Source organism: Serinus canaria, chromosome 3 (genome assembly GCF_022539315.1).
Source record: "Serinus canaria isolate serCan28SL12 chromosome 3, serCan2020, whole genome shotgun sequence".
Classification (NCBI taxonomy): domain Eukaryota; kingdom Metazoa; phylum Chordata; class Aves; order Passeriformes; family Fringillidae; genus Serinus; species Serinus canaria.
In genome coordinates, this window is record NC_066316.1 from 4,663,759 (window position 1) to 4,679,157 (window position 15,399).

General features: G+C 54.5%; 2 protein-coding genes across 2 annotated transcripts; one reads left to right on the forward strand and one right to left on the reverse strand.

The window, feature by feature from the left end:
- Positions 1 to 4,704: 4,704 nt before the first annotated feature.
- BCL2L11 (BCL2 like 11) lies at positions 4,705 to 15,041 on the forward strand. Its single transcript, XM_030236560.2, has 3 exons — positions 4,705 to 5,077; positions 9,512 to 9,624; positions 11,917 to 15,041. Exons 1-3 carry the CDS (start codon positions 4,720 to 4,722, stop codon positions 12,004 to 12,006), a joined length of 561 nt encoding a protein of 186 aa, XP_030092420.2. The 5' UTR covers positions 4,705 to 4,719; the 3' UTR covers positions 12,007 to 15,041.
- Positions 5,100 to 11,901, reverse strand: LOC127059363 (uncharacterized). Its single transcript, XM_050972012.1, has 2 exons — positions 10,115 to 11,901; positions 5,100 to 9,260 (listed from the first exon to the last, which is right to left on the reverse strand). Exons 1-2 carry the CDS (start codon positions 10,951 to 10,953, stop codon positions 9,125 to 9,127), a joined length of 975 nt encoding a protein of 324 aa, XP_050827969.1. The 5' UTR covers positions 10,954 to 11,901; the 3' UTR covers positions 5,100 to 9,124.
- Positions 15,042 to 15,399: the final 358 nt, after the last annotated feature.

A 15,399-nucleotide genomic window follows, 5' to 3' on the forward strand; every position in this document is an offset into this window, starting at 1 on the left:
CTTCAGCAGTGATGGCTTGCATCTTTCTGTGCTTTTTTGGGGGGAAAGATATGCTAAATTGAGTTGGGTGATTGGTTTGGCAGGCAATGGGTGTACTTGGATTGGGCTCTTCCTGCTCTGCCTGTCCTTAGGAATTTCTAAGATGGAGGAAATGGAGGTTTGCAGGTCAGATGTAAGTCGGACAGGACTGAGCCCACCCTTGGCACCTCCAGGTCTGACCTCCCCCCACATCAGGGGAAACTCAGGAGACAAATGTCTCTTGTTTGACTGCAACAGCAGAATTTGGGGAAGAAAGTGTTCCTTTAAAAGGAATATTTTAGCAGCACAACCCCCCTGAGGGAGGAGAGGGCATTAATTTAATTTTTGCATCTCCCCACAGGAGGGAGACAACAGCCTTTCCTGTTCTCCCTCCTTCTGCTTCTGGGGTGTTTTTCCTTTGCTTAAATGGTTCAGCTGGAAAACCATGGTGAGCCTGGGCACCCAGTACAGCTTGGATGGCTAGGGAGAGCTGAGATGTGTTAGAACACATTGCTGGGATTGCTGTTCCCCCTGCAGCTGGGGCTCCTCTCCCTGCCCTGATGGCAGAACCTCTCAGATTCCCCTTGGAAGCAGCCTGCTTCCTGTGGCACGTGGAAAAGCCTTGGGCTTTGATCCGAAGCAGCTGGTTCCTGACTCAGCTGGAGTGAGTTGCACCAGGAGGCAGATCAGCTGGAGCAACCTCAGAGCTGGTGGAAACATAAACACTGGTGGATGCTGGGGTGGCTTTTTTGTTCCCTTTCTCCCCTTAGTTGCATTTTTTTACGAGCTGAGCCAGATCCAGCTGTTCTCTGGCCAGGCCAAAATCTCTGCCAGGTTTAAGTTTTTAGATGTATATTGTAAATTATATATTTTTAGTTCCTCATATAATGCAGAGGGGTATGTGGAGGAGCACTTTTCGGGGCATTATGAGCACGATGGAGCTTTTAGCTGCAGCTTTGCCCTTAATAAATGCTGTTATTTTACATTAAACACCCTAAAAACCAGCCCCCTGTCCCAGCCACCTGCTCCTGCCCCCGACCTGTCGTCCCATGAGAAGCAGGGAGGAGAAAGGTTAAAACCATCCCACGAGGGGTAAAAACGGACCAGAGGAGTGATGAGGTGGGGTGGAGGTCCTGCTGTTGTATTTTATTTAAACCAAGCTGTGGAAAGAGCCAGGAGTGAAGCCCAAGAGGGCCCAGCCGGCCCTCTTGGGGTGCTGATGTTTCCTCGCCGGCACGCGCCGGCTCCGCGCCGCTGCAGATCTCGAGGTATCCCCAGAGTCGCCCTTTAGAGATAACTCATCTCGGGGCCTCCACCACCCACACGGGAGAGGAGAGATTTCCTGGCGCGTGGGTGGGTGCCTCTGCCTTTTCTTCTGCAGAAAACCCAGGTTTACTCATCTGTCACCCTCTCCCATCCAGCCGGGGCCCCCCCTGGGGTCTGAGGCTCTCTCCCGGCTCCTCCATCCCTCCATCACCACTCAGCCCCGGCCAAGCCCTTTCTGCTGCCACCTCCCTGCTATTCCTGGCCAAAATTCTTAATGTTGGCTTTGAAGGCATTAATAGGGATAAAGTGTGAGGTTGTGGAAAGCTGCAGCCACCTCAGTAATTAGTCAGGTGCTAATGAAGCAGCAGTCCTGGTTCCCCTCCTTGGGGTCACCCACAGCGATGTCACTTGCCCCATTAGGAACAATAAATAACTTTAAATATACATTAACAATAAATAACTTTAAATATACATTAACAGGTCCCAAATTCACTGGTGGCAGCCAGGAATCCAAGTGCCACCCCCTTCCCAGACCAGGGACCACTCAGGTCACAAGAGGACAATTCTTGTCACCTGCTTCACCCCCACATCACTGCCACGGCTGTGGATGTGTGGAGATCCCCCAGAGAGGGTTTGGGGGTTTCTTTAACTAAAATACACATTTTTTTAACAGAACCCACCTGTTCTTATCTCCATCCAACCTTTGCTGTTCAAGCACCCCCGCGCTGATGACAAAGGGTTTGATTTTGGGCTGGTGTTTGAAACTGGGAGCTCTGTAAAGGTCAGGCTCCAAGCCTGGCTCAGACAAAGCCTCGTGCTTGAGGCTCAAACCTGATTTTATCTGGCAGCAGAGTGAAGTAACATTTGTCACCATGGGTGCAGGAGAAGGAGAACAAGGTGTCATTTTTTTCCGTTGCTGCTTTGTTCAGGTCAGAATGGGTTTGGTGAGCACCTGCTGGGTGGGGAGGAGGGCATGGGGGTGGTTTTCCCTGGGGATTTTCAGGGCACTGTGAGGTGTCTGTTCCCTCCAGCCAGGCTCCATCTTCTTTGCTCCAACCTCCTCCCTGCCCTCTTCCCAGAGCTGGGATTGGACTGGGCTCCATGATCTTGGAGGTTGTTTCCAACCTAAGTGATTCTGGGATGGCACAGAGGGAAGTCTGGGTGGGAGATGCCACAGCTGGAGTGCTGCAGCAGCGTGGGACCCCACCATCCTCCTCCATCCCTCTCCTTCATCCCTCCTCATTTCCATGTGGGACACGGGGAAAGCTCCCTGCACATGGATGCCGATGGGTGTGTAGGAGGGCTGGGATGAGGCATTCCCAAACAGCATTCCCAGGGAGCTGGAGATGGATGCTGCACGGCCTGAGGCAGTGTTGAGGGGCAGATTTCAACTCCCCTCACTCAATTTGTGCCCACAGTGCCAAAAATGAAGAACTTTGGGATGGGCTTCGGTGCAAATTCCTCTGAGATGGCTCACGACACAAGGAACGAGGATAACGTCGAAACGGATTTCTTCCGTGAGGCTGGAGCCATGATTCATGGTGGGAAAATGCACTTGGTGCCTGTCCTGGCTCTCCAAAATCCCGAGGGCAGGAAGGAGAAGGGGCAGCTCAAGGCTGGGTGCTGGAAAGGCCAGGCTGCTCCCCATCCCCTTTCTGCTCGCGTGAGCCGCCCACGCAGAAACGAAAACGACCCAGGAGGAGAAAATAGACTCAACATCTGCTGGCTGGCCCCGTGTCCCGGCAGCCCAGGTGCCTCCAGAGTGTCCCCCTCGCTCTGCCCCACCACCACAGGATGCTCTGCAGGCCCCAGCCAAGGGGAAAAGTCTCAGGTGGCTCCTGGATCCGAGGGAAGTGTGAGGGAAGCGGGGCCTTGTGGAGCCCCACCAGCACGGTGCTGTGGGTACCACTGCTGGAGGGCTGGGAAAAGAGGAACAAGCCTGATTTTCAGTGCTGCTTCTCCCTCATTTTTCTGGTGTGGAAAGGTGGTGGCCAGACCTTTTGAGCCCTTCCCTTCTGCTGCTGGTCCCTGTCTCCGAATTCTTCACTAATGTGCCTTCCTAACAAATTTCCCTAATTATTTTGCCCCCTCAAACACTCGCAGGCACTTTTCCTTCCCCTCCCACTGGAGAGGCGTGAAGGGGGTGGGAACAGAGCCGGAGCAGCCAGGGATGCTCCAGCAGTGTGTGGAACCATCCCTGGCTGAAGTGAGGGATACTGGGATGGGATGGGATGGGATGGGATGGGATGGGATGGGATGGGATGGGATGGGATGGGATGGGATGGGATGGGATGGGATGGGATGGGATGGGATGGGATGGGATGGGATGGGATGGGATGGGATGGGATGGGAGACCTGTGACCACCCCAGAACCTGCTCCATCAGCAGCGCTCAGCCCCTGAGGTGGATGGGCCAGGTCCTTCCTCTCTATAAGGCTTCTCCCACCCCATGGTCCTTCCTGCCTCTCCATGGTCTTCCTTCCTTTCCATGGCCCTTTCTCTCCACAGCTGTATTTCTTCACAGCCTAGAGATGCTGCTGCTGCTCGAGAGATGCACCAGTGCTGGGTGTGTGTGCACACGCGTGTGCAAGGGGCGCAGCAGGAGGGGCTGTGGGGCGCAGGAGGTGCCCTGCAGCAGGGGTGTGTGTGTAAAATGTGTGTGAAGAGCAAGCGTGCGTGTGGGCTGTGAGGTGTGTGCGCACATGGGGGTGCAACGAGGCGTGCCTGGGGTGTGTAAGGGGCGTGCAGGTCAGGGGAGCACCCACGGGAGATGGGGTGCGTGTAGGGGTGAACCCGCGGGGTGTGGTACTGTGTGTGCGAGGGGCGAGTGCGTGCTGCAGGGCGGCAAGGGGGAAGGTAGCAGAACGCAGCGCTCTGGGCTGTGTTTGTGTGGGGTGGGATGTGTGTGTGTGTGGGATGTGTGGGATGTGTGGGATGTCTGTGTGTGTGTGTGTGTGTGTAAGGCCGGCAGTGCCGCACGTGTGCGTGTGCAAGGCCGTGCCGTGCCCCGGGCCGTGTTTATCGGCCTGGCCCACGTCCCTGAGCGTGTGTAAGGCTGTGCCCGAGCCCGGGCGCTCCCCGCGGGCGGGGCGGGGGCCGCGGGCGGGGCGGGCGCGGGGCGGTGCCGAGGCCGGGGCGGTGCCGGGGCCGGGGCGGTGCCGGGCCGGGGGAGGCCGGGGCGGTGCTGGGGCTGTAAACACGGGGCGGAGCGGGGCCGGGGCCGCTCCCGCGCACACCCGAGCGCAGCCGCGGCCGAGGCCGCTCCAGCGGCGGCAGCACCGTGAGCGGGGCCGGGGGCGCGGGGCGGGGGCCCGGGCCGGGGCCGGGGCCGGGGCGGGGGCGCGCTCGGCAGAACAATGGGGCGGGGGGGCGGGGGCCGGGCCGGCCTGGGCGCGCTCGGCCGCTGACCGCGCTCCGCTCCCCGCAGGCAGCCCCGATGGCCAAGCAGCCCCCCGAGGTGAAGGCGCGACGCGACGGCGAGGGCGGGCGGCTGCCGGCGGCGGAGGGGCCGGGCCCGGGCGCGCAGCTGCGCCCCGGCGCTCCCGCCGCCCTGCCCGGGGCCGGCCCGGTGTCCGCGGCCGCCGCGGCGCGGGGCCCGCCCGCCAGCCCCGGCCCCTTCGCCACCCGCTCGCCGCTCTTCATCTTCGTGCGGAGGTCGCCGCTGCTGCCGCGCTCCTCCAGCGGGTACTTCTCGTTCGAAGCCGAGCGCAGCCCCGCGCCCCAGGGCTGCGACAAGGCCACGCAGACCCCCAGCCCGCCCTGCCAGGCGCTCAGCCACTGCCTCAGCGCCATGGGTAAGCTCCGGGGCGCGGCTCCCCATCCTCCTCCTGCTGCTGCTGCTCGCCTCCCCTCCCCGCCGGGCTCGGCTGCCCTCGCTCCCCCTGCTCACCTGGCGTGGCTTTCCTCAGAGCCGAGTTGCTGTGGGGGCGTGCGAAGGTGTGAAAGTGAAGTGCCCGGGGAGATGTGTGGGGGGTGAATGCACCGGTCAGGGTAGGCTGGAAGTGCAGGAGCGGTTCTCCGACCCTTCACCTGGCTTGGCTTTCCTCGCCTTCCCCTCCTCGCCTGGCTTGGCTTTCCTTAAGAACCGCGGAAAACAGGGATTCTCGTGGCGTGTGTGAAGTGCCGGGGTTTGTGCACAGGTGCCAGTGGAAAGGCGGGGTGTGTGAAGCTGTGAGCGCACGGTGCCAGCGGGTTGTTGAGGGGTGCGTGAGGGGCCCTGCTCTTTTCCATCCTTTGGAAGGATGGAAAACCATCCCAGCCACGCGAGGCACCTGCAGCAGCACCTCCCGCATCCCACCCACCCTGTGGATTTTGGGAGCCGCCGTGCCGCGGGCTGGAGGCTCTCCCTGCGCTCTGGGATTTGTGGAAGCTGGCCGGGGCCGCGGGCAAACACAGCGCCGGGGAACTCCCGCGCGTCCAGCGCCGGGGTTTTTATTACTATGATGTTTATTCTTTTCCGGGCTCGGTCAGTTGCTGCCAGGGGAGGAGGGGACAGAGTTGTTGAGTCCAGTTTTCTGCTCAGGGCTCGCTCGTCCCAGGATGTTTTGCCAAGCAAGTGGCTCCTGGCTCGTGCGGCGCTGCCGGCTCTCTCGTCGGTCGGTGGCGGAGGTGCTGGGGTCATGCATCCCGAAATCCCGCTGGGAAGCGGCCCGGAGGCGGGTGGGGGCGTGTTTACCAGTGGCTTTGCCAGGTGAAGCCTCTCCCGCAGGGAAAACCTGCCCGCGGGAGCTTGTATGAGTGTCCAGCATTCCTCTCTCCTGATGAATTCCCTGATGAATTGGAGGAAACCTTTGAACTTCCACCAGGGCACGGTGGGAGCGAGGCACGGGGATAACAAACACCAGCTCCGGGCTTTTTTGGGATCCAAACACCATCTTTTTTGGTTGGTGGTGTTTTTGCTCCCTCCTGGCTCTGGCTGCGGAGGCCTGGCTGTAACGTGCCCTTAGGATAGATTTTGTGACATTATTGCAGTAATTACAGCTTAATTCGTGTTTCACAACCTCGCCCTGGCACGGCCAGGCAGGGATGCTCCCGGAATTCCTCACAGGGAGAGCCGAGGATTCGGTTTCTTTTATCTGGGAAGAAATTGAAGTTTTCCCTGATTTATTTTCTTTTTTTTTTCCCCCAAATTCCTGTGCTCTCATCAGCTGTTTTATTGGAGCCTTTGCTCTGTGAGTGTTGCTAGGGGCATCATCCTAAACAACTATAAGCAAATGGAAAATCCTCAGTACTGTTTAACTGGGACTCCTGGATACTCCTGAACGGATTAAGCTGGGAACATGGAGCTACAGAGCTGTTTTATCCCCATCCAGGCCTGCAGCTCCCAGGCTGTGACTTCCCATGCATCTCTCCTTGGGAAATATCCATGCCTTTGCCCTGCACACCTCCTCCTCAATCCCTGTGCCTTGGCAGTGTCCAGCTGGATGTGTGCCGTGGAGTTTTCCACATGGAAGTGGGTCAGTCCCTCGGGAAGGAAGCAAAGGAGATATTTTTGTTGTGCTTTTACCCACTGATTTTATCTGTTGCAAGCAGAGGCTGCAAGGTGGGGAGTTTCTCTCGGAAGCATAAGCAATAATAATAATAATGATTATTATTTTTATTAAAATAAACAGGCGTTTCCTGCGAGCAGAAGCGACGGATGCTCCCGGCCTCTCCCATGGGCAGTGGGGAACTGCTCCAAGGCTGCTCCAGCATGGCAAGCTCATGCTCTGCCTCAAAAGTCCCTCTCTAAATCTTGCAAAACCTTCCCCAAAGGTTTTGATGAGGGCAAGTAAAGGTGGAGGCAGCCCTTGGGAGTGCCCTGGGTTGTGTCAGGAAGAGCTGCTGGTGTGGAGGTTTTGGGAAGTGATGCTTTGGGCTGTGCTGCCTTTCTGACAGTTTGGGGAACGCATCCAGCTGCCTCCAAAGCTGTTTCTTTTGGGAAATGAGACAAAAGCAGCAAGGGGATACTCTGGGATGGAAGGGAACAAGGGTTCAGTGCCAGCCTGGCATATCCAGGATGATGCTTTTGGGGGTGGGAAGGAGAGGAGCAAGGGTGAGATGATTTGTTTGTTCTGGGGGAAGAGGTTGGCAGGGATGGGGAATTCCCAGCTGGGAGTGTAAGTCACCCAAGACAAACTCGCTCTTTCTGGAGGGGTTGGGTGACTCTGTGCGTGGTATTTTGTGCTTCTCCTTCCTTTCCTTCCACTGGATTTTTGGTCTGAAGGCACGTGTTTGTTTGCATGTGGATTTTGGGAATGTGGCTGGAGCAGGTGCTCTGGAAATGGCTTTTCCCAGTGCCGGTTCGATCCCAGTGTGTATTCCCATGAGGAGAGGAACAGTATAAACCTGTCGCTCTCAAAGGAGATTCCAAATAGTCGGATTTAAGAGGAAAACCTTGAGCTGGGAATCTGCTGGTGATGTCCTGATGCTCTTGTTTTGGAATCGCTGCTGTTTTCTCCCGGCTCTCCAAGATTTCCTTCAGTGGAGGGTTGGATACCTAACCCAGGAGCTGACGTTGCAATTTGGGGTTGGTTTCTTTGCCCTTCCGAGCCGGAACCGCAGCAATTCCATCCTGGAGCATCCCGCGGGCCGGAGCCAGGCGTGGCTTCCCGGCGGTGCCGGTGCCCCGGGGTTGTCCCGGTGCCCGGGGCAGCCGTGTCACCCCGGGTGGCGGGCGCTGGCTCGCGCTATGACTGTGTCCCCCCGCCCCCGAAAGCGCCTGTGACTGGTTTGGGGACCAGTTATGACTGGCCCCTTTCGCCGCCGCCGCTCGGCAGCGCCGCAGAAAGTCCTTTCTGAAAACCTCAGCCCGATTTCGCTCTCAGCCACCGAGCCCAGCCCGAGTCCCTGGGGCGGCGGAGCGCCGCGGGCGCGATGCCGGGGCGGGAGGGAGGATGGCACAGCGGGGACAGGACGGGGCAGCAGCAGCGCGGCTCCCTCGCGTGGTTCTCCTCACGTCCCCGGCGCTCCTCGCCTCTTCCTGCCCCGGCTGGCCGCGTGTGTTTGTTTGCCCGGCTGGGCCGGCCCTGCTGAGGGCGGCGGTGGGATTTGGGAAGGCGGCTCCGCCCCGGCCGATCCCGCTTGGCTCCGGGAGGATCGCGAGCGCCGCGCGTGGCGCGATCGGCGGCGGGAGGAGAAGCGCTCGGGGCGGGCGGCGGGCGCTGCTACTACAGCGTGAAAACAAAACACATCCTCCGGCCAAGCGGCGCTGCCTTGGCTCGGAAATGCATTTTCCAATCAGGTTGGAGCCAGGCTTTTATTTAATTTTTTTATTTTTTTTTCTTTTCTCTCTCTCTTTTTTTTTTTTTTTTCTTCCTAACTGCCCTACTAATCCTTTGAATGTTTGGAAGATTGGAAGCTATTCCTGTTCCCTTGTGGTTCCTCCAAAACTGTCGTGCCAAAACACTGCTTTGTTTTGTGTAGTGTTTTTTGGTTGTATGGGGTTGTTTTATTTGTTTTTTAGTTTGTTGTGGGTTTTTTTTTTTTTTTAATATCCCTTAAGGCTGCAGTTCCTGTTGGATCCTGAACTTTAAGGAAGGGGGATGAGGTGCTGCTGGTATCATACGTGGTCCTGTTTCTTTTTATCCCCCTGGCTATTTGGAGGATTTATCACATGTTTAATAACTTTTTAAGATGGAGACCTAAATAATTATGTATCCTACAGTATAATAAACACATTAACTCTCTCTTCTCTCTTTCAAGCCAGCACTTGGATTGGCTGGAAGTGTGGTTTCTCCACACATAAATCCAACTGTGGCTTTCTCCTCTCTATGACATACCCATTGGTTTTCCTTCTTGGGCACTTGAGGATGATTTGGGGAAGAAATGTGAAAATTGGATGAGGCAGAGGGTTTTTAAGGTTAGGGAAGGAGTTGCTGCTGAAGGAAAAAAAGGGGTAAGAGGAGGTTTGGCGAGGGAAGGAAATTGGAGGGTGGCATCTTGACTGTTATCCCTGTTTTAGAGGGACCAAAGCTTGGAGATGCTCCCATGGACAACCTACAAAAAATAAATAAAATAGTAGTAATAATAATAATAATACAGAAATATCCAGGAAAAAAGCCTGTTCATTGTAGGCAGTGAGGCCCCATGTGCACCCCTGGGATTTAAGAGAGTTAAAACATAATAGTAATAAAAAGTAGGAATAAGATGGCAAGAGCTGGTGGGTTACTGGAGAGTTTTATGTGGTAAATTCTGTACTATGAGTTCTTCTTCCTGGGTTTCCAACTCTCCTGTTCCATCCCCCGCAGCTTCCCGGTGGCAATCCCACTCTCCAGCTGAAGAGGTGCAGCCGGAGATCTGGATCGCGCAGGAGCTGCGGCGCATCGGGGACGAGTTCAATGCCTCCTATTGTCCACGCAGGGTAACTTTCCCCTCCTCACCTCCCGTTTCTCTCAAAAGGAAAGGCTGAATCATTTCTGGAAACTCTCTCTGCGGTGAGCATTTCGCTCACTCAGATGAGAAAAGGCTGCGCGGGCGGGGGGTGGCCTGGACCAGGCAAATCAGCGGCGGCGGCCTCACATCAGTGAGAAATAACCTTTAAATCGATTGAAAATGACATTGAAATCGGGGCTGGAAGATTTAGGGCACCAGGTTTGCTCAGGGGTTTTGGGGCAGAGATGTTGGGTTGGGCCTGGACCTGGTGGTGACGAGGAAGCTTTTACAAAAGAAGAGGCAAGGAAAGTTTGGGGGATGCACTGCCAGGCACCATCGCTTTTAGGGAAGCATTCAGTGGGATTCCCAGCCCAGCTCCCAAATCCCAGCTGCTGCAAGGAAGAGACTCGGTCCTAGAACTTACTTCTCTTGCAAAGACTGTTTTGGAAGAGTTTTTACAAGCCCATGAACTCGCTCACCTTGGGGTGTTGCAACCCAAGTCGATGCAGTAATGCCCCAGAGAAGCCCAATCCCAATCCCAAGGCAGCCCAGCCCAGGGGGTGAAGCAAGATGAGCTCGCTGGTTCCCAGGGGCTGCATGTCCCTGCTTGTGGATTCTGCTCCATCCACTCGGGCTTGGCTGTGGGAAGAGGGGCCAGGAGCAGTGTTGGTGATGGAATGCTGGCTGCTGGATCCTTATCCATCCTCTTTGGCTCCCAAATAACTCCTGCAGAGCTTCCTCGCTGCTCCCAGGGTTGGTTTTCCCACAAAACCGGGGTCAGGCTGCTATGATCCTGCTTTTTCCACACCATCTCCACCTGCTCCACTTTTCCCAAGTGCCCTGGCATTCCTGACCTGCAACAAAGTGGGATAAGCTGACATCCAGAATCCAGAATGCGCATCTTCAGACCTCCCCCACCCAGGCTGATCCCTTGTGATGCAAAGAGGCTGCTTTTTGGGATGAAAGGGCATCTTTTCAATGAAAGGGAGGGATCAGGATATCCAGAAAGCTGGAGGAACCTTGGTAGCAGCAGGCAGATCCAGAGGAGCTGGAAGAAGTGCAGAGTGCTGTGGAATATCCTGAGCTGGAAGCGCCCCACAAGGATAATCCAAGTCCAAACTCCTTGCCCTGCACAGCCCCAACAATCCCCCCCTGTGCCTGAGAGCATTGTCCACATATTCCTTGAACTCTGGCAGCCTTGGGGCTGTGACCATTCCCTGGGGAGCCTGTTCAGTGCTGGACTTCCCATCTCCCATCTCCTCCCTGCCTCCCAGAGCAGTGCCTTAAATTTGGAGCACTTTGTGAGAAGCAGGAACATCCTTCTATCGTTATCCTGGCTCCTTTGGTGCTGGAAGTCTCTGGGCACATCATGCTGCTCCTTACAACCCTGTGGTGGATAAGGGGGTGAATTTAATGGGAATGGGGGTGTTTCCCAGGCAGCAGCAAGGTGAGGTGCAGGGAACACCCCCCAGGTTTGCACGAGGTTGTTCCCAGTGCCGCGGCTGCAATTCCAACCTAGGGCTGGCCCGGGGCAAGGAGTGGAAGGCAGAGGACACGTCCTGCCTGCTCAGGTGACACGAGCAGGGGACGTCATGCGTGACCCTAAAAACACTTTGTACCTGGTGAAGTCAGCATGTGACAAATTCTCACCCCCTGCACCCAAACCTGGGGAGGTTTCAGAGCCTTTCAGCCATTGTTTAATTATCATCCCTGAGGCACTGGGTGGAAAAGGTCCCTTTTCCTTCTGGAAGTGTTCTGGCTGCTCCTGAGCTGCCTGGGCTCCGGAGGGGAGGGTGGAAGGGCTCGTGCCTGCCGGCCCTGCCTGGCTCTGAGGTTTGCCCTTTCAGCCCGAGGTTAGAAATGGGGAACTGCAGCAGTGCCAGAGCTGCACTCGCCGGGCAGGTCGGGGCTGTCGGACGGGTCCCGGCGCGGTCCTGGCGCGTTCCCTGTCACGTTCCCCAGGGTGTGGCCTCCCCCCGGGACCGTTTCTCGGACAAGACACCAGGAAATCGGGCAGTTCGTCATCCAGCCACTCCTTGTCCCAGCAAGGCTCGTGGGTCCCGGGCTTTTCCTGGAAGAGGGGGCATCCCCTGACTGCTGTCACGAGCCCCAAGCTCTGCTGGCTGCAAAGTGTTAAAACACTTCACTTTGTGCCTCTGGAATATTTTCCAGGTGTTCATATAGCGTGGGGGGACTTCATGCTGGGAATGAAAGTCACCGCTTCCTTTGGTTTTTCTCCTTTTTTTTTTTTTCTCCTTTTTTTTTCCTCCCTCTCTTTCAGGGTTTCTTGGATCACCAGGTGGGAAACCCCCAGGTCATGATCTGGCGCCTGCTGCGTTACATCATCAGCCGCATTTGGAGGCTCCAGTGAGAGCGCCCGGCACATCCCCAGCCACCAGGACTGAATTCCTCGCTGGGAAAGCCCGGGAAGGACGGACTCATGGATGGATGTGGGGCTCCCACCCTGCCTCTCCCCCAGGACACGTGGCAGGATGAGGGTGGACATCCCGTTCCGACCGCGGTGTTTTATGGCAGAGTGGTGTTTACTCGGTGTTTCTCTCCGCTCTTTTTGTTCATTTTTTGCCTTTTTTCCCCCCAAAAGCGTCTCAGCGAAAATGCGGAATCGTGTTTTGTCATCGTTCCTGGAATTCTGTGGCATGAGCCCCATGGCAGGAATGAGGGAAACCTGAGCCAGCTGATGGGCAGAGCCCTGGGAGTTTGCCTTGCAGGGGCTCGGATTCCTCCCCTCTCCCTTTGCCTCCGGGGCGTTTGCCCCCAAAAAGGCTGGAAAAAGGGCAGAGGGATTTGATCAGCACTTCTTTTACCTGTAAATACCTAATGCTACCCCAAATCCAACTTCATTTGCCTAATGCAAATCAGCCTATTTCCTGCTGATTTTTTTTATTTTAAATTTTTTTTTTTTTTTTTGGGTTTTGATATCTCTATTTTTTGATCCACTCTGAATTCCAAGACTTCGCTGTCGAACTCCAGGGTCCAAACCATCACAACCAACCAAACCCCAAGCCACCAGGTTGCCTTTTTTTAAAGAAATTCTTTCTATAAAACATGTGAAAACGCTTCTGTAGTGTCTGCTATCAGATGTGGGGGACTGAGGAATCCAGCAATAAACCATTCCGGAGGCAGGGAGCAGCTCCCGGAACGCCGCAGCTGGAGGCGACGGCAGCAGGACCTGTTGGGAGTCGTGGCTGTCAAAAGAGTTTTCCAAGATTGTGTTTTCCTGGGATCCTCTCCATGTTTGGACGGGGATGAGCACCCAGATGCAGATGGAAGGATGCCAGCCCGACATGGATCTATCCAGGACATTCCAAGGGGATCTGACTGCTCTGTGTCCTCCCAGAGAAGTTCCCAGGTGCTCCATGTCCCAGGGCCTCTCCCCTTCCCCCCTGGAGCCGTGGATCCACGGGTGTTCCCGTTGTCTCCCAGCAGATGTTTTTGGGGGATTGGCTGCTCCAGCCATCCCATATCTATGCACAAACATCCCCCTTCCCTCAGGCTGGTGCAGGTGCTCCCCAAAACCTGCGGGGTTGTTTCCAGTCTCACCAGCAGCATAGGAAAAGAAAAGAAGGAAAACCCTATCCCAAGCCCCCCTTGGAGCGGTTCTTCCCACAGGGAGAAGCTGCTGAGTGCCATGGATGATAATTAGTGTTAATTAATGATGGACAGACCCCAGTGAGACCTCTCTGCAGGGCTGTGCCAGGCGGGTCGGAGCGGGGCCGCCCCTCCTGCTCCTGGAGGATCACAGAGGTGGTTTTAACCTCAATTGCCAATTTTATTCCCTTTTGTTCCTTGGAAGTGCAAGGTGAGCGGCGGTTGCAGGAGCAGGGAGTGTTTTGGGAAGGGCATTTTGGGGGGAACCTTTGCACTGGTGGAGAGCGAGCGGTTCAAATAACGAGGGGGCTTGGCCAGGGCAGATCCTGCTCCTCATACCTTGGGATTGGCCTCTGGCTTTGGCTCTGCGCTGCCCCAGCCAGCCCTACTGTAGGCTGCCACCAGGGATTTCCCCACGGAATTCCACTGGTCAAATTAAAATTAAAAGGATAAAACTCGGCAGCAGAGGGGGGGAGACCCAGTGAGATTTATTTTTTTTTTTTTTCTCCTCCCGGTTGAGTTCCATCGTTGCTGGTGGATGAAATGGTGCTTTGGGATCTCCCAACTCTGGGCATCCCAGAATGTGTCCCTTGGAGTACACCAAAGAATCATCACCAAAAGAGCACTTTACCCTGTCCTCCCATGGAGACAAAAACCAGATTCATTTTAAGGGAAAAAAAATTCAAGATATTGGCAAAGTCTCCCAGGGCCTTCTCCACAGGAGGAGTTCCCAGCCAAAAATCATAGGAAAAGAAACCTAAAAAATAGGATTTCTGTGGCATTGTGAGGTTTAGTGAGAAAAAGCCCCCAAAAAAGCCTCAAGATACAAAATAGGGATTTTTGCTCCTTTCAGCCATGTTGGCTGCCTGCTCTGGGTCGTGTTTGTGTAGCCTGTGCTCTGTGTTGCACCAAAAGGATGAAGAGTTTTCCTTGGAAACCAGATTGATCCTGTTCTTGCTTCTCCTCTTTTGCACCAAACTGTAAATACTCAAATATTTATTAGAGTAGAATACCATATTATTTTCATCATCTGAGCCAAATATCTGTGTGCAATGTACTCCCTCTCCTTTCTCTCCTGTAAGTTTTGTACAGCTTAGAAATACTTTAAAAAAAAAAAGCCTAAAAAAATTTTAAAAAAAAGTTCCTGTTTTTTTCCTACACTTTTTTAGAGTGGAATTGGTAAATACTGTAGGTCCTTTTTTTGTTGTTTTTTTTCCTTTTTTTTTTCCTGTGTAATTAATGCACTCTACTGTTTAATGCTGTAACTTGTAGAAATGTTGTATATTTATTTCCTGCTTATTTAAGTTCCTGTGAAGATTCGGTTTCCTCCCTGCCAGAAGTGTTGGATCTCCTTCCAAAGCCATCGTGGTGTGGATAACAAGATTTTAATCTTATTTTTCTCCAAGTGCCTAAGTCTCCACTTCCCAGGAGTGATTTAGGCACATCAAAGACTTCAGCATTAGTGAAATTCAGTGGGAATTTGGAATTTGGTTCCTCCACCCCCCGGGATTGCTCCAGCCAGGTTTTCCTGGAGCAGCCATCCCTTGGGATCACGTGAATCACTAAATCGTGTCGCAGGACCCAGCTAATGTAGCATTTTTGACTGCAATTTCCCTGCCTTCCTTGTGTTTTGCACTGATGAATTTTGGACAGGGTAATTGCCACTTTACTTGTGCAATACTGCTGTAAATAATTGCAAGAGCCTTGTTTTTTTTGGGGGTTGTTTTTTGGTTTTGTTTTTAAGAATCTTTTATGTTCTTAATATGAGTTTTATATGAATAAAAACTTTCAACTATTTGTCCCGAGTGCCGGTTCTTTGTGGGGATTGAGGTTCTCCTAAGAGGATAGTTATGGCTTTATCCACAATTTTCCCCATTTTTCACCCATTCTCCCTCCAGACCTGGTGTTCCCCTCTCCATTTCCCTGTCCTGGAGCTCCAAGGTGCTTCAGGCCACCCGAAATGCAGTTTGTGAATGAATTTGCTCTGTCAGGTGTTCCCTTGAGTGTTCCCAACCCTTGGAAGTTTTTTGCTTTTCCTCACATTTACGTGGTTGTGGGTTCAAGCCCAGCTGATGGGCACCTTCCATGCACTTCTTGTCCCCTGCTGGTTTTCACTGGCACTGAAGAAGTTTTGGGGGTTATTTTATGCTTTATG

What these genes read in the sequence shown, in the direction of transcription:
- BCL2L11 (XM_030236560.2), top strand. Translation starts at nt 4,720, where the DNA reads ATGGCCAAGCAGCCCCCCGAGGTGAAGGCGCGACGCGACGGCGAGGGC. An exon ending in CCACTGCCTCAGCGCCATGG is followed by an intron (nt 5,078 to 9,511) that starts GTAAGCTCCGGG and finishes CATCCCCCGCAG; the next exon opens with CTTCCCGGTGGCAATCCCAC. An exon ending in CCTCCTATTGTCCACGCAGG is followed by an intron (nt 9,625 to 11,916) that starts GTAACTTTCCCC and finishes CCTCTCTTTCAG; the next exon opens with GGTTTCTTGGATCACCAGGT.
- LOC127059363 (XM_050972012.1), bottom strand. Translation starts at nt 10,953, where the DNA reads ATGTTCCTGCTTCTCACAAAGTGCTCCAAATTTAAGGCACTGCTCTGG. An exon ending in TTGGGTTGCAACACCCCAAG is followed by an intron (nt 9,261 to 10,114) that starts GTGAGCGAGTTC and finishes TATTTTTTGTAG; the next exon opens with GTTGTCCATGGGAGCATCTC.